Here is a 19,079-nt window from a genome sequence, read left to right as displayed (position 1 = left end):
CACGTCACGAGACAGCTGCGTTCTATAATATTCGTTGCACCTCGTATAGCTTTGTTTGGATGTGTTCGGTCTGAATGACCCCTTACTCTATCTATTACAAAATCTCTCTCAGATGTATGAACGTCAATCGAAAGCATGGACCCCATTGTTTATCAAATTTGTTCTTTCATCATTTTGTAGTTTGTTGAGGCCTTATTTAGAACAAAAGTCGTAGAAAGAATGCACATCCAAACAATATAATGAGTACAGGTGCATGACCAAAAACATATGTCCACAAAAACTCAGAAAAGTCAGCACACTGTTGCTCCCAAAAAATAAGTATGAGCTCACCACAAAAATGAACAAACATGACGTTTCAGGCTACATGCTCTTCATCAGACAGTCTGGGAGCAACAGTCTTATTTAGAACAGCAAACTAAATAAAGATTCACCATCTCAATGTCTTTAACAATAGTGTGTTCGGCAACCTGTGGATGTCACGGCTCCAGTGAATTTGTCGGTTTATTTTTATTTATTGTTCCCAGGGAATGCTGATCATGCCACTAATTAGCATGCTAGCAACACCTGGTTCTCCTCTAATTCACTCCCTACTTAAACCCTTCATGTTCTCAGTGGTCTTTGCTAGATTATTATTTGATGTGATGTAACTTACCTCACTCTCTTTGCCTAGTTGGTATTGTCTTGTGTATCTGTTTGGTTGCCCTTCTCTGCCCGTGTGTCGGGAGTGTGGCTACCTTCCAGATTGCTTTACGCTTGTTCTCTGCATTCACAAATTTCAATGGAGGATTCCTCATCTCTGCCTGCCTGTCGGGAATGTGATTACCTTCAAATCTGCTGGCTGCTATTGTCTGCACCTCACTACACTTCTTAGGAGGATTCCTACGGATCTGCTACTGACTTCCACATCTCACAAACTCATCTGCGAACACACTCTTAACAGATCTGCTATTGTGCGACTATGGCGCACACTCGTTCACAAGACTCCTTCCCTCTACTGCAGCCGGTGCCGGAATCTCCAGTCTTCGCCAGCACAGTCTTTTTTTTTTTTTTTGCAATTCACAATTATTATTGATTCCAATGACAAATCCAATTAACATAACAGGAAACATGGAATCCCATTACATAAACCTAAACCCTTTCCACCAAACATTCCCAACACAAACACACACACCCCAGTGGCCAGACATCAAACCAATAATGAAACACATACAATAATGTCAACAGACAGCATTCAGAAAAAATAAAGAAATAAGAAAAAAAACAAAAGATAAAAACAATAAGAACGTACACACATTCAAAATAAGTCATCTCCCTCCACCGTATCTTTTACATTTTTTAAACTTTTATGCATTTGGCAGACGCTTTTATCCAAAGCAACTTACAGTACAGTGCACTTATTACAGGGACAATCCCCCCCCAGAGCAACCTGGAGTTAAGTGCATTGCTCAAGGACACAATGGTGGTGGCCGTGGGGATCGAACCAGCAACCTTCTTATTAACAGTTATGTGCTTTAGCCCACACCACCACTCCGTATCCCTCCGAGAGCCCTCCACAAAACCAAATACCTACCCCATTTTTATTAAATAATCGCGTGTTGATCAGCCTTCTACAAACCAACCCCTCAAAAGCCGCCACCCGGCCCAACTCTATACAAGTAATATACAATCTAAATGGGGTTCAATAGAATCGATGTAAAATCTTAAATTTCATCAGACGCACCTTTGCATCTATAGATGTAGAATTGATGTTTTTTAGAATCCTAGCCCACACTCTCTCCTCCAATACCAAATCTAAATCTTTCTTCCATACTCTCTTAAGAGAAGTTGAAGCTCTGTCACAGGCAGTAACCACCACTTCCAGAGTATCTGCCGGGGGGGGGGTACATAAATGTAATGAAGCCCACCTGTCCACATCGCTCGAAAACCTATTAATTAAAGGGTCAAAATGAACTCTAACTAAATCAGACAAATTTGCTGGGAATAAAATACCCAGATACTTAATGACCTGTTTAGGCCACTGGAAGACGCCCGGCTGGAAGGCCGTTACTGAACAGTACACTGTCAGAGCCAAAGCTTTGGATTTTGACCAGATGACTTTGTATCCTGGAAACCTGGAAAAGGAATTAATTATTCTGTTGAGGCAAGGCATAAATCTAGTAGGGTCAGAGACAAATAATAAAATATAATGCCGAGTGCCCCTATCCAGAGTAAAATAATTGGAAATTAATCTATTTGTTTGTACCACTGCTACAGGGTGTCTATCAAACGCCTTTTCGGCGTCAAGTGTGATGTCCGTGACCGGAGACTGATTATTCGCCACTGACCACATGATATTGATGAAACATTTAATGTTATCAGAAGAGCTAAGGCCCCGAATAAACCTCACCTGATATATATGTATAAGAGATGTCATACCATTTCTTAATTGGTTAGCCACGGTTTTTGACAATATTTAAACATCTAGCTGGATCAGGGAAATTGGACGTTAACATTTACACTCACTTGGATCTTTGTCCTTTTTAAGAATCAGACTGATCCGGGCTTGTGTCATGGATGGGGGAAGCTTTACATTCTTTAATGATTCCGTATAAACATCTAACAAAAGTGGAACCAATTGTGTAGCATAAGATCTAAAAAACAGTAGCTAAACATCTGGCCCCTGAGCCTTGTCTGTAGGTAAGGCCTTAATTACCTCATCAAGCACCTCCAAGGTTATCTCAGTCATCAATTTAGCGAGATCTAATGGTTCCACATATTTTCTAAAATGTTCATCAGTAGACGAAGACATGGAACTGTAAAGATCAAGATAGAACTCGTTAAAGGCATTATTAATATTAATGGCCGAGGTAAAAATTTCACCACCAGCAGATTTCACTGAGGAAATGGTAGAAAAAGACTCTCTCTTCTTTATATATCTAGCCAAAAGCTTCCCTGCTTTGTCCCCCGACTCAAAGTATGACTGTCAAAACTCCACTTTCTGTGACAAAATAGTATTATATCTATATTTCAATAGGGTCAAGAGGCCATCAGATGACATTCTGCATCTGCACTTTTAATATTCCCTTCCATCTCCACTAGTTCTCGTGCTTTGGATTTTGTGGTGAATGAGGCATACTGTATGATCTGGCCCCTAAGAACCGCCTTAAGTGCCTCCCAAGCCAAACCCACAGAAGATATTGAGGACCAGTTGGTATCCATATAAACATTGATTTCAGTCTTTAACCTTTGTTGGAAATCAGGATTTTGCAAAAGGTATACATTAAAGTGACATCTATTTATTACTTTTTCTCAGTATGTGACAACACCTCTAAACACACCAGGGCGTGATCTGAGATTAAGATGTTTCCAAATGAGCAATCCACAACATATGAAATGAGGGACTTAGATATATAAAAAAATCTATTCTAGAATAAATCTTATGGACTGATGAAAATAATGTATAGTCCCTACCAGATGGGTTCAAAAGTCTCCAAATATCTGTAAGACCAAGATTCTTAGCATCAGTATTGCTCTAGGGGGCTTACTCACTTTTTCTTCACTATGATCAAGGGCTGAGTCCATCAATAGATTAAAGTCTCCTCACAATATTATATCATGAGGAGGACCAACAGTTTGCAACATCCCTTCAAGGTCTATAAAAAAGCCCTGATCATCAGCATTAGGTGCATAAGTATTAGCCAAAATCAACCTTTGCCCCTGAATTTCAGCTAAAACTATAATGACTCTTCCTAATTTATCATTAATCTGTTTGAGAAATTTTAATCGTAGATGTTTATCAATATAATGACTCCCCTGCTTTTACTTGAACTAGCACTAAAGAAAACATGTCCACCCCATATCTTCCCAAATTGTATATAATTTATATCAAACACTATATCATATTTCTTATGTTTAAGAAAATAAATAACATTCCTTCTTTTTATGGGGTGCCCCAACCCATTCACATTCCATGTGGCGAGAGACAATCCATTAATATTATTGTGAGTGCGATATTGCTTATATACAACAGTTCAATGAACAAGAACATTTAAAATTAGGATAAACCAAGTACGGTCATAAAAATGCATTCGTGCATGGAACTACTTGCTTACGTGACAAATCATCAAACAAATGATGCATCCAAACCTCCGTTAGTAATTCAAAATGTTCACTGCAGAAATAGTATCACGGCTTGTGCTGTTTCTAACAAGTTACTGGATAAACAAGAATAGACGGTAGGATGTGTGTGTGTGTGTGTGTGTGTGTGTGTGTGTGTGTATGTGTGTGTGTGTGAGAGAGAGAGATGGAACGTGTGCAATCACCTGTTGCCACACCCAATCAGAGATGCTGTCAGCTTTCTCAGTGGAAAATATACATCCAAGCGAGGGTATTCCTCTCTATTTCATGGTAGCCGGTGTGCAAGAGTCAATCACTATAGAAACAGCGATATCCTCCGCCATTTTAAACAGGATGTATCCAATGTGGAAACTCAGATAAAAGGTAAGCACTTGTGTTCTGTAATAAATTAGTCTGTTGTGTCTCTCAGCATGAGCCTTAATCCTGAAGTTGTCCGTTTAAAGCTATTTCCTAACTTTGGTAATGTATTAGTAATACGAGCGATCACGGAGCGCAGTTCTATGTAAACAATGACTAATGGATTAACTTTAAATCAAGAACTGGCTCATATTACACGCAAAAGTTATCTTTTGCCACCACCTGCTGGCTAACATATGTAATTTCAAAAATAAAGCCAGTAACTTCTAACAGATACACTTTAGTTTAGAACAGCATGAACGTGGAGTGATACACACACAGTGAAGCGTCCGCGTGCTGATGCTGTCACACCATCAGTGCTCATGGAACATCGCTCATCCAGTCAAATTCGAGGACCACTAACAGTGGTATATTTGTATATAATTGTTTAAGAGAAATAACTATTTAAAACAATTGACCAGTATGGGAAGGACCAGTTGTGACCTTCCCCTTCTGACTTTCTGGATGTTTTACAGCTTTAAATAGGTTTTTGTACATCTATTACTCAAATTTAACCACTAGTGCCATACTGTCCACTAGCTTCTCCACCTGCATCACTGCATACTGCATTTTCCCCCAAAATTTCAGAATTTCCTCTCAAACACAGAGAGAGTATTTTTTACAGTTTTGAAAGGGTAATATGTTTGATTGTATATGATAGGGTACAATGGGGTTAAAGACCCCCAAATGGTAAATGACCTATTGAATATAATTTTCTCCTAAACCATTAGATGGCAGAAATATCTATTACAGCACATTTGTAAACCTCTGTAACACTGTAACAAATTGAGACATCCATAAACATTTTTTTTTTTTTTTTACAAATTATAATAATTACCAAAAAATAATAATTAAGTGCCATTGTACACTAATCAAGAATTAATACATTTTGAATGGTTTTCAAGGACAAATGGAGGGTGATGTTTTTTTTAAAGTTGCTTTAAGCTATTTTTTCATGGAAGGTTTGCAGCAAAATGAAATTTTTTATGAAATAAGTGTTGTGAGATATCTCACTGGTCTCTGTGACAGCTATACAAAAATATGTCAGTGGGCCACGGTCTCTGACAATTTCGACCTGTCAATCATTTTGCAAGTTCTCATATTGTAGTTGCAGCAAACTATTGAGGCTTAATGCCATATTTATGCCATGTTGCTCATAACAGTTGTCAGTACAGGGCACTATTTTGCTGCTGTTGTTTTTAACAACCGTTTCTGCATGATGTCGGTCTCAATAAATCTAATTTGGTGTCTTTGGAGTGCAGGGTTTTGGAAAGAAAATTCAATTACTCAGTCTCATCAAAAAAGGCAAAAATCGCTTACAGCACCTTTAAGACAATAGGAGGATTAAGGGTTTATAGCATTGATAAACAACTTCGCCACTAAATATGACTGGTTTGTTGATTTATGCAATATTTATGCAATAAAATAAAGTAAAATATTGTAAGGATGTCTTTTTACAGGTGGCAATAACATTGAAATCCAGCCAGTCAGTGAAGATATCCCTTTCAGAACAGTTTTTCTGATAAGGCAGCAACACAAGCATTATAATGCATGCACGCGCGCGCACACACACACACACACACACACACACACACACACGTTTTCTTAAAACCTCACTCTGTATGATTTATTAACAGGATAGGCAGCTTCTCAGACTGGCTGTTAAAGTCATGGCACCATAGACTGCAACATGGCACAAATGACCAGTCAGAGAGAAAAGAGGAAACTATACTTTTAGAAGCAGGTCACATTCCAGAGCCAGTGACACATGTTCAGTTACAGGAAAGACTCCAGTAACACGTTAATAATGCACATATTCAGCAGCAACAACGATTGGCTGCTTTCCCTTTTTACTTTCATTTATTTAAAGGAGAAGTGTTTGCTAAGGCAACATCACTATTGTTATATATTCATTACATTGACCTAACACTATGAGTTAGATCTTTTGACATGGACCAATGAACAACTACCTAGCAATGCCCTAGCAACCACCCAGAACACCCAAGCAGCAACCACATAGAACCATGCTGAAACCACTTAGCAACAGCATAGCAACACTTAATTAAAACTAGAACTTTTATTAATTTGAGATTACTATTAGTATTTACAATGAATGTTCTAGATTCAATAAAGCAATTTTAGAACATTTAAAACATTTTATTATGTTTATTATTTTTTATTATTACTGTACTCATGATTTTTGTTTGTACTGCCATTACATAATGAGTTGAGGATTTATTTGATCAGGATTTTAAATACCGCTGCCATCAAGATTTTCTAGAATAAATAAATAAAACAAATAAATGATCAGCTTTAAATAAATAGGCCGCCTGGATCAGCTGCTGGTTCTAACTTCAAGAAGACTGGAAGGAATACATTTTACGCCTGTCGTAATTAAGATACTTTTGTGTTGTAGATTATCTGTTAATGGTAACCCATAAATATTAGAGTAAATATGTTAATGTACTTTTTTTTACCCTTCTTTACCCACTCTGATAACATTGGGATAAATCATTTCCTCCTTCTTCTTCAAAGTATGGCATTTTGATTTCCAGCTGCACCTCCTCTTTGGATGGTTAAGCACAAATTTCTAATTCTGTTATGGAGAATAAGACTCTCTCTTTCTTTGTTGGTGCTTTGTGTTGTTGTGAAGAATTATGTGTGTCTTGCAGAATTCCGTGTTTTTTTTTCTCATAGTGACTGAACTCTTTGTGTCCAGTATCAGCAGACAATGACTCAGTCTGACCAGCACACATCTGTTTCTGTAAGAGAAAGGCCAAAGACCTCAGCACTGACTGATACTCCTACACTAGTGTAACAGAGTGACTCACATTCTATCTTCCTGTGAGGTACTGAAGCAGTGCTCTCAGTGAACTCTTTTACGGTCAGTACAGAGAAAAGACTTTGACTGATTTTGACTTAAGAATGACACATTTGTTTGTCACGTGTGCTTGCAGTGAATGCTTGGAATTTCTAGGATCTTTTGTCAACATGGAGCCTTGAGTATGTAATATGAACCCTAGGTGAATATAACATGTCAACATTATCATGAGTTTTCAGAAGGAAGTAGAATTATCTGATTTTGAGGAAATTACAGATTTATAAACCTTCTCTTTCCATTTCTCAAAAACAGTCAAAATACTTTTTCTAATAAACTGCTTCTACCACATATCATGTGTTTTAATGTAGCATGTGCATAATATTTGAGTTAACTGAAGTAATGGTACTTCCAAGCATTTTATACGTTTTGCTTAAACCAGGTGTTTTGTTTTAAGTGTTTCAATGGCTATTCTCAGTGTAATATGGAGAATTACAGGCGTGTCAGCTAACCAATGGTTTTAAAGTATATGGTGCCATCTTGTGGAGGAGATCTATAGCTCTGATTTGTTGAGGCAGTCTTTGTCACTGCTGTAATTAACCACATGTTCCAAAAGACATTTTAATAAAACCAAAGAAAAAACAACAACAAAAACAAAATAATAATAATATATTTAAATAATAAAATAAATAATAAATGTTATATATATATATATATATATATATATATATATATATATATATATATATATATATATATATATATATATATATATATATATATATATATATATATATATTGAATTGTCCATATAAATACCAGTTTTAGTATGTTTTTTCTTTCAGTTCTTAGTAAGAGAAGTGTACAGTAGAATTTACCTGAATTAATAATATTTATAAATGTTTTATTTATTATACATTTTTTAGAATTCTCAGTGGTGATGAACCAATATTGGGTACATCATAATAAAGATATAAAGAAAAAAGAAGAAACAAATAAATATATAATTATATATCAAAAATAATAAACAATATAATAAATAAATTATATATAAATATATATATTTATACACACAAAATTAAATCCACCTGCCTAATATTGTGTAGGTCCCCCTCGTGCCGCCAAAACAGCACCAACCCACCATCTCAGAATAGCATTCTCAGATGATATTCTTCTCACCACAATTCTACAGAGTGGTTATCTGAGTTACCGTAGACTTGTTTTTTGTTTTTGGCACCATTCGGAGTGAATTCTTGAGACTGTTGTACGTGAAAAGTCCAGGAGATCAGCAGCTACAGAACTACTCAAACCAGCCCATCTGGCACCAACAATCATCCATGCAATCGTGTGGCAGCAGTGCAGTACATAAAATCATGCAGATATGGGTCAGGAGCTTCAGTTAATGTTCACATCAGAATGGGTAGAAAATGTGATTTCAGTGATTTGGACGAGGCATGATTGTTGGTGCCAGATGGGCTGGTTTGAGTATTTCTGTAACTGTTGATCTCCTGTGATTTTCACACGGTCTCTAGAATTTACTCCGAATGGTGCCAAAAACAAAAACATCCAGTGAGCGGCAGTTCTGCAGACGAAAACGGCTTGTTAATGACAGAGGTCTGAGGAGAATAGCCAGACTGGTCCAAGCTGTCAGGAAGGTGACAGTAACACAGATAAACACGCATCACAACAGTGCTATGCAGAAAAGCATTTCTGAACGTACAACACGTCGAACATTGAGGTGGATGAGCTACAGCAGCAGAAGACCCCTCTGGGTACCACTTCTGTCAGCCAAGAACAGGACATTGAGGTTGCAGAGGGCTCAGGTTCACCAAAACTGGACAGTAGATGACTGAAAAACCATTACCTGGTCTGACAAATCTGGATTTCTTTTGAGGTACACAAATGGTAGGCCCACAGCATCCTCAGTTTCCTGTTCTAAGCTGACAGAAGTGGAACTCAACGTGGTCTTCCGCTGTTGTAGCCCGTTCACTTCAAGGTTTGTTGTTGTGGGTTCTGAGATGCTTTTTTGCTCAATATAATTGTACAGAGGGGTTATCTGAGTTACCGTAGCCTTTCTGTCAGCTTGATCCTGTCTGTCCGTTCTCCATTGACCTCTCTCATCAACAAGGCCTTTTCATCCACAGAATAGCATGAACGCTATTCACACATTCTCATCACTGTTTGTTTTTGGCACCATTCTGAGTAACTCTAGAGACTGTTGTGAAAATCCCAGAAGATCAGCAGTTACAGAAATACTCAAACCAGCCCATCTGGCACCAAACAATCATGCCACAATCCAAATCACAGAGATCACATTTTTCCGCATTCTGATGGTTGATGTGAACATTAACTGAAGCTCCTGACCCATATCTCCCTGATTTTATACATTACACTGTTGCAACATGATTGGCTGATTAGATAATCACATGAATAAGTAGATGTACAGGTGTAACTAATTAAGTGGCCAGTAAGTGTATATATCGACTATGCAATATTTGTTCCCTTTCAAAAAGATACACTTATGATGCTGCGCTGAGTTAGCGCTTTGGGAACAACTTAAGGTGTGACCAGCTGTGAATATGTGTGCAACACGTCAATGAACATTGACCGGAATTTAAAGCCTCTGCCGGTGACATCATTGGATGCACCTGTAGCAGGGCTATAAATAGATGCGTCACAGGTGCATCATCAGGTATTTTGTCTGAAGAGCAGTCCTGGGGCATCCCAGCGCGGCATTGAAGCGCAGCATCTCATTCTGCTTTTATCAGGGAACAAGGGTTACAGTCAATAACCCCAGATGTTCCCTTTCAAAAAGCTACACTTATGATGCTGTGCTGAGTTAGCACTTTGGCATCAGTTGTTCCCAAAGTGCTAACTCAGTGCAGCATCTCGTTCCGCTTTTAACAGGGAACAAGGGTTACAGTCAAGTAACCCGAGACGTTTCATGTGATAATCATTTATCCTTTGAAAAGTAGAATTTATTTTTTCCCTCAAGATCAACTTAGTTGATAGAACAGTTCCCCAAATTGTAGAATTACCCATATGTTCTATCTAGATATAGATTCTATTTTATTTAGATTGATCTGGTCATCTGCCGAAGGACTCCAGTATGCCTTGTTGGTTTGCAGTAGCAGTTGTGTGTTTAATATAGAGAGTGAGTACACACTACATATAAACACACTAGTGAATGTGTAATGGGATCAGCAGGCAGCTGTGATGTCCACATTCCCAACTGAGACCAGCCCAAAGAACAATGTCTGCAGCACACCAGCAATGCAGCACACCCTTATTCCACAGATATACAGCATGAACGCTATTCACACATTCTCATAACTCTCACAACCATATCCACTAAAGACATGTTAAAGCATTTTAGTTGTTAACAGGATCAGTTGTGATTTTATACTCACAGCGACCCATGTTTCTTACATCTGTATTTTTACCCAGTTGAGATTGGATCAGAGCATGTGGATGTTTATTTAGAGTGATGTAATCTTAGTACTGTGGAGAATTCAGAGAATTCAGTCCAGAATACAGTTCAGAGAGAGAAAGATACTGAACATAGTTATTTCAGATTCATACGTAGATATACACACATTCATATATCTGTTGAGAGCATAAGTGTGATCATTGTGATCACTATGTCATAATGTTTAATGCATTTTAGTATATCAAAATACTTAATTAAACAGCATTGCAGTAAATTCCTCTTAATACTTTACTAAATTCTGGTTGTAAAAAGACATTTTTCCAATATCAGGTTTTAGGTTAAAAATATATTTGAGTGTTTCTTCAACTTTTGTCCATTTCGTGTCCATTAAAACTAACAGATTTCAACTTGTATCTTATTGTTATATGAAGGTCACAGTAAATCTGACTTGGAAACTTTTTACCAGTCCTTCATCATTTATTTTTGGTACTTTTTAAATGCCTTTTATGTATAAATGTTACTGCTTTAGACTTGTAAATGGTCTGCACTTATATAGCGCCTTTTTAACCTTAGCGGTATTCAAAGTGCTTAACATGGCAACTCATTTACATACACATTCACACACCAATGATGGCATAGCTGCCATGCAATGCGCTAGCCTGCCATTGGGAGCATCTTGGGGTTCAGTGTCTTACCCAAGGACACTTCGGCATGTGGACTTGTGTGGGCCGGAATTCGAACCACCAACCCTGCGATTAGTGGCCGACCCGTTCTACCACCTGAGCCACCCTGATCACTGATGAGCTGGAAATGACACTGAAGTTGGAAGTTCCATGGCTTTCAGAAGAAAAAATTATTAAATACTGTAAATCTTGTGTAATGCATGTATTGTATACTGACCCCCAAAAGAAAAAAACATTGTGAGAGTGTACAAAATGTTTAATCGAGTCTTAACTAAGTTCACGATGCTAAAAATGCCCAAAGTTGAAGAAACACCCATACAGTATACTGTACAATTGGATACAGACTGGTACTGTAAATATTAAACACAGCAAATGTAGATTATAAGTTAAACAAGCCTTGTTGGCAATGACCTTACCCTCTCCAGTTACCCCTCAAATGCCCCATCCCCATAATTCCCCCTCAGCAGCTGCCCATGCCAGAGGGGTAGACATAGTTAGAGCAGCACGAGGGTTGGAGAAGGGAGGGAGAGGTCAAGTCCCAAAATAGCCCCTCAGTGTGGTGCAGGAGCCACTCCTCCAGTGAGAAAGACAGGATGGAAGAAACAGGCCAGTTAAGTGAGGGAGAGAGAACGACAACATATCAGACAGCATGAAAGCTCAGAACTGTCACATCTGATATCAGATCTGACACACATCAGCATTACAGTGGTTTGGAGCAGACTAAACGACTCGCAGACATCTGATTCTCTTTGATTCATTGCGTTTAACATCCACCAGTGAGCAGGTAAGAGAATAAACTGACACGCTTGCTAAAGTAGATTTATAACAGGAAGTCACTGAGTTGACATTGTTGAGTGTCAGATGTTAGGCAGAATATTAGCTTCAGTCACCATTCACTTTCATTGTATTGAAAAAAGATGCAACGCAAGTGACACAACAAGTGTTGTGTGTTTGGAGTTGCTGCTTTTTCTTTTATGTCTAATTGTTATGCTGGACTGGCTTTGTGTTTGATGTAATTTTGAGTTGATTTATTGCACATGTTAAATGGGAAAGGTAGGGAATATAGTTGGATTGATGTTGTGTAGGAAAATGTTTCTGCATGATTTTTTGATTTTTTTGACGTGAGTGTGATTTTCACTGTGTGTGGAGTGTGTCCATGTATTTGGGTCAGCAGAGCTCAGGGGTCACATGGTGTTGAGAGGGCATCTGTGGCCTGATTGCACCCTTTCCCTGTCAATTTCTGTCCTTTATCGCCAATGATAGACTACCACTTCTAACAGAAAAGTGCAAAAAATACCATGCATGGTCATGTTAAACCACAGGGGATTAAAATGGTGTTTTCCAGGCCTGGAGAAGTCATGAGAATTAATAAAAAGACATTTCTATAGTGAACATACAATTTTCTCGTTAGCTCTGATCTTGAATATTTCATTTCCTAGATTGCTCTTTGTAAGTGCTTGTGTAGAGTGCCCACATGCCAGTGTGATAACACCAGTCTGTCCACTGAGATTATAGTGTGCAACAGTCGGGATCAGGAAGTAAAAATTAATTATTTTCTATCATAGGGGAATGGATAATTAACTATAGCTTATTAACCTATAAAGACAGACCTACTGTGAGCTCTGAGGTTGTTAATCAATGGTATATGCTTCTGTTAAAATCATCAGTCTGTGTTATTTCAAATTCTTAAAAAAAAAAAATAGTGTTTAATAGCAGAATTCCTGATAAAGTACTACACTACCCATGATCCTGAAAGGAAAAAATCCACCAATCAGAGAATCGTGGCAAACAAACCGCACAACAAGAGTTCTGCAGCCAGCACCCACTCCCGTGAGACAATGTGACACAATTGATTCAACATCTCTACACTTTCAAACTACTTATTTATTTGCATATATCTGAATATTTATATTTATTTAGTATTATTCTATACTATATCTTATAATAAACAACTTTAAATCAATTGATTTACAATTTGTTTTTATACTTTGTTTAAATAAGTTATAAGTGTGTAAAATTATTAATTATACAGCAAGTTATTATTTGTCATATTTACATAGTTGAGACAACATGAATCACACAGCGATTGCAAAGGATTTTAAAAGTTCTTTCAGGCAATAGAATCGTTTTGCGATCCAAGGGGGCCGATACTTGAAATGGGCGTGTCGTGCAGTGGGTGTTCCTTGTCGTCTTGCCAGACGGAGACAGATGCGGAGTTCGAAATGGCATACTACCCATACTACTCTTACTACTTCTACCATAAACGTCTATGGCAGAAATAGTTAGAGTAGCATGGTAGTATGCCATTTCGAACTCGGCCAGATACCCTTGGGAAAATAGAGCTCACACATGTCCGTATGCACTACAACACTTACAGCTTTGGCCACTGGGGGCATTGTTTCAAATTTCGGTAAGCACAGACCAATTTTAGCTAAAGGAAAGTCAACCTACTGTGTCCGATTTAACTGTGAGATCAGTCTGATTTCACAGAGATTAAGATCTTTTATCTATTTTATTCCTATTCTCCTGTTTCAAAAGATGATATCTTCAAATAACATATGCACCGTTTGTTTTGGTTGACTTTCTAAATGATAATCATCTTTATCACAGTAGTTATATTGCAGTATGCTCTTTCCATGTACTGTAGCATGGTTTGCTTGTGTACTCTCCTGTTTATTTTTGAGTCAGTGAGGCAGGAGACTAGTGTGGGTCTTATAGCATGTTGGCAATGTGTTTGACCTAAATTCAACAGTGCCGTGTTATTTTTGGGGGTGGGCAGCACTGTAGGTGAGATACTGCTGGCCGTTACATCAGTGTTACTATGTTGACAACAAGCACCAGTTGCTTCGGCACGTCTGCCATATCCCATAATGCTGTTGACCCTATTGTTTTTGTTGATTGTCATAGTGCTTTTATGTGCGTCATAAGTATTAGGAATTGTATTGAACTAAGTGGATTTTTTTGGAGCTGTAGCGGTTAGTTCATATGCTCTTGACACTTTTGAGCCGTGGTGCTCATGCGAGTGACAGGTTCTAGTCTGGCCTGCAATGCACACTTAATTTATGAATGTTATTGCATAAAAAAAGCAAAATAACTAACCATATGGCATACAGGGGCGTAGCTTCCATGGGGATGGGGGGGGGGGAGGTAACCCCCCAATAATACAATCAAGCTAGTACAACCCCCCCAATATGTATACCATGATCAATGGAAACATGTAAATTCTTCACACTGCATGTCTTTGGTGGCATATCTTTGTAAAGAAATCACACTTTTAAAGCAAGATATTTCACATTAGGCTTTAAAGGAATAGTTCACATAAAATTGTAAATTATCTCATCATTTAAATACCCTCATGCCATCCCTTTCTTCAGCAGAACACATAGATTTGTAGAAGCATATGTCAGCTCTGTATGTCCATACAATGCAAGCCAACAGGTTCCAAAGTTTTGGAGCTCAAAAATCACATAAAGGCAGCATAAAAGTAATTCATACGACTCCAGTGGTTAAATCCATGTCTTCAGAAGCGATCTGAAAAGTTTGGATGAGAAACAGATCAATAAAGTCCTTTCAAACAGCCCCCCCAAGCACTCTTCTCTCTTTTGGTTTTGGTGATTCCTATTCTTTGTGCATATCGCCACCTACTGGGCAGGAAAGATATTTTTTTCTCACCCATACCTATCATATCACTTCTGAAGACATGGATTTAACCACTGGAGTTGTATGGATTACTTTCATACTGCCTTTATGTGCTTTTTTGAGTTTCAAAGTTTGAACCCAGTTGACTTGCATTGTAAGGACCTACAGAACTGAGATATTCTTCTAAAAGTCCTAATTTATGTTCGGTAGAAGAAAGAAGGCTATACACATCTGGGATGAACTGGTGAATTGTTCCTTTAAATACTTTAACAATAGAGGTAAAATAGACCATAAAAACAAAAGGTATTTGGACACTTTCTGGTTGTCAAACATCAGTGGAACTTGTCCATAGTTAATGTGGTGACCTACACGTGTGATAACTCTGCTAAGACTCCTGTGTGAATTGCTGAGAACAATTGCAAAAGTTAGTTCTAGCAAAAGGTCTGCATCATTTGTTTGCAAATGCCATTTGGATTTATATAGCTTGACTTAAGTGCCCAAATACTTTTTGGGGTCATTTTCTGTGTGCTATTGCTTTGTAGTATTTCTAAACCAGATACAGACTGGATTTCCATCTCATGTTATCATGGCTTGTGATCTCGTCCTCTGAAATTAGCCATTTAATATCATCTCCCTGCTGCTGGATTTCTGATTTGACCAACATTGACAGCAGACGAAATGAGCCCTTCAGACCCAGTGACCTACGGTCGTAAATATAGCCTTCATTGGCTTGACTTTCACATCAGCTGAACCTGAAAACCCCATGTACACTCATGAGTGACTTACTATAAACAAATCAGCTGGATCTATGGTCACCCAAAGGACATGCAGGATCTCTAGAATTAATGTAAACCAGCCAAGCACACCAATGTTTTGAGAAAAACTAATTTAGCTACTTGAATTAAAGACATTATAGATATCATATTACACTGCCCCTGTCATCTTTTTTCAGCTCAAACTGCAGTAAGTTTAGAGTAAGATATGGGAGGAGAGCCGTGAAGTCTTCTTGGAGCCTCAAACGTCATTTGATCCTAATGAAATCTTCTTACAAATGGTGTCTTCAAGATCTGCGGAATAAGTCAACCCTCAACATGGTCTCAGGGCAGTGAATCTTACTAAACAGTGCCAGCTGGACTAAACTGGATAGGGCTCTAAGAGCCATGCTGATTTGAACTAGGGTTAATTCATCAATGAAAATGAACAGTATTTTTAGAGGCTTCTACTGTATGTGAAGACCAAGCTTACTGTTTATATGATGTGAAGCTTTCAACAAAATATAATAGATATTTCCTAACCAGGCCCGTTTTTTTGGAGAGAACAGTATAATCAGATTTGATTTACAGAGAAAGCATTACTATGTGGTGCTCCTTGGTTTATATATTATAGGTAAATATTCCTCCTTATTTATTTCCTCTTATATGGATACACAATGTTGTGAAGCCTCATGTTTGATTCTTGATACTTGTTTTGAAGGTACAGTAGGTGCATGACGAGATGTCTTGACATTTTGCATAGCGATTTAAAAGTATTTCCTTTTACCAAAAGAATATTAAATACTATAGAGAGACCTGGAAATGTTGAGCTATCTCTCTCAGGGATCATCATTACAGTATTTGGTATGCATGATTCAGAAATATCCTGTTGAGTAATTCAAATTTTCTCCCTCAGTGGATGATTCTATCACTAGTCTTTCCATCGGTGATTGTCGGTGTCTGATTTCCGAAGACTCTCGTTTCTCTCAGAAAATTACAAAGCACGGATGACTCATGTAGCGTCCTTGTTGCTCTCTCAAGAGCTATAATTCATACAGTATAAACCATTTTGAATGAGCTTTCAATGCCTTCAAATGTCTTCCATTTAAAACTCTTTAAAGGGATGTGTCTGGGTTGTGGATGGCAATAGCTCATTACCATTTGTACAGAGGAGGAAGTAGTTGTATTGGTTTTACCTGGAGAATGCCACATCATCAGAACTCTTGGATTACAAAAGAGCTGTAGGGTAACCAGTACCGCCGCTCCCTATAAGCAGACTATGCAGTCTGCGTAGGGCACCAACTCCCTAGGGGGGCACCATCTTACCCTAGGAGGGCACCAGAAAGTCCACTGGCTGCCCTTACACGCACTTTATACGTTATTCAAGGACCCGAAAGCAGTTGCGAAACACAGATGACAGATTCGGGCTCATATCACGTGTACAGCTTTGGACTGCCATCTGTGCCACTTCAGCTCATCCTTTGCGTGTGTGTTTGTGTGATTGTGATCAGCTTCAGTAAATGTTATATCGCCCTCTTGTAGTCTCCCAAAGCTAGTATGCCAGATTGTTAAACAGAGGCATACTGAGTGAATTGGAAGGCATGCCAGTTGGGCTTCTAATTTAAATTTTGAAATTTGTTTATAGTAGTTGGCACACCCAAGAACATTACATTTATCATTATCATATTAATAAGGAAAATCCAGCATTACAGACGTGACAGTTGTGAAAGTGGCACTTAACTATTGGCTAAATGATTAGGGAAACTAACCAAAATGCTTAAAACCAGCTGACTTGAACATCGGTTCTGAGACATCAGTATTATATTCATTTATGCTGCATGATTGATTTAATTAAAATTGAAATCGTGATTTTCAAACCTAAAAAGACTGCATTTGAAAATATAGTCTGCATTTAGCGCTCCAGTCAGCACTGTGTGTGCAAGCGGCGCTCTCTAGTGGTCTGGATGGCATAATCCATTATACCACTATAATACAGAATTGTGCAAAAATGTTTTAGAAGTTCAAAATATGCCGTGTAGTCAGTGTAGTTGTTAACCAAGTCGACAAAAGTGTCAGTAAAGATTATGCTTGAGATGAAATATAAGACAAGTGATGTTTGAAGAAAACAAAGAAAATTCAATGTAAATATCACTTGTGAGGAGAGTTGGTGTTATTTCCAATCAAGCTGTAATTTTGCAAATTATGCAAAAAGTGTGAAAAATTATTTTATTTAATGTGTATTTAGTATATATTAAATGTTATGCAATACAAAGGAGTCTGACATTTTATTTCAAAAACATTAAAAATGTCATTTTCACCACAGATTTTCAGAATATGAAATGTGATGAAAATGACACTATATTCCTTTTATTAACTTTTTAGAAATCCACTGTGCTAAAAGTGCCCAAAGTTAAATGAACACTACCATATTGTCACCTTCCTAAAATAATGTCCTAAGTCATTTTTTGACAAAAATAATTTTTTTGCCCAAATCATCTCATGATATTTGGTTCAGTTTTTTGTGTTTTCTGAAAAACCTGAAAAATGACTTAGGACAGTATTTTAGGAAGGTGACGATATGGATTTAAAATGCCATTCTGTACCTTTAAATAAGGGACAAATCCATATTATACAAATGATTGGCAATAGAGTTAATAAAATTGTTGAACAATGCAGTGACGAATGGCGATAAAGGATACAATAAACCTGAGATTACGGTTATGTCAAATTCATAAATAGTTTTCTAATATTTTCAAGCAGTTTTAAATCCAGAAAACAAATAATTTAGTATTTGTCAATTATTCTTAAATTAATTGACTAATCAGATAAAAGCCTAATTTTATTTAGTGCTCCTCCAAAACAGTGTGCAAATTGAAGGCAATAACAACACATATAAATGTATGTTATATATGCTTTACATTGTGTGTATATAATTGTGTAGTGTATGCCTAATGTCATACCTCTCTCTTATGTGTATGATAGGACATCTGTGAAGACATATCCGATCATGTTGAGCAGATCCATGCACTGCTGGAGACCGAGTTCTCCCTGAAGCTCCTGTCCTATTCAGTGAACATCATAGTGGATATCCGAGGCGTTCAGCTCTTGTGGCACCAGCTACGAGTGTCTGTGCTGGTTCTGAAGGAGAGACTTCTCCAAGGCCTGCAGGACTCCAACGGCAACTACACACGCCAGACCGACATCCTGCAAGCCTTCAGCCAGGACCACGACGAGGTCAGATCCAA

General features: G+C 37.8%; 1 protein-coding gene across 1 annotated transcript in view; it reads left to right on the top strand.

Moving 5' to 3' along the window:
- Window positions 1-19,079, top strand: part of akap6 (A kinase (PRKA) anchor protein 6) — a 210,068-nt gene that overhangs the window by 19,351 nt on the left and 171,638 nt on the right. Inside the window, exon 3 of the mRNA XM_052146055.1 lies at window positions 18,817-19,068. Coding sequence (XP_052002015.1) covers window positions 18,817-19,068 — 252 coding nt within the window. The remainder of the gene's footprint in view (window positions 1-18,816; window positions 19,069-19,079) is intronic.

The sequence above is a fragment of the Xyrauchen texanus genome, chromosome 16 (genome assembly GCF_025860055.1).
Source record: "Xyrauchen texanus isolate HMW12.3.18 chromosome 16, RBS_HiC_50CHRs, whole genome shotgun sequence".
NCBI classification, from domain to species: domain Eukaryota; kingdom Metazoa; phylum Chordata; class Actinopteri; order Cypriniformes; family Catostomidae; genus Xyrauchen; species Xyrauchen texanus.
Note: the sequence above shows the minus strand (reverse complement) of the source record. Positions and strands in the feature narration are given on the sequence as shown.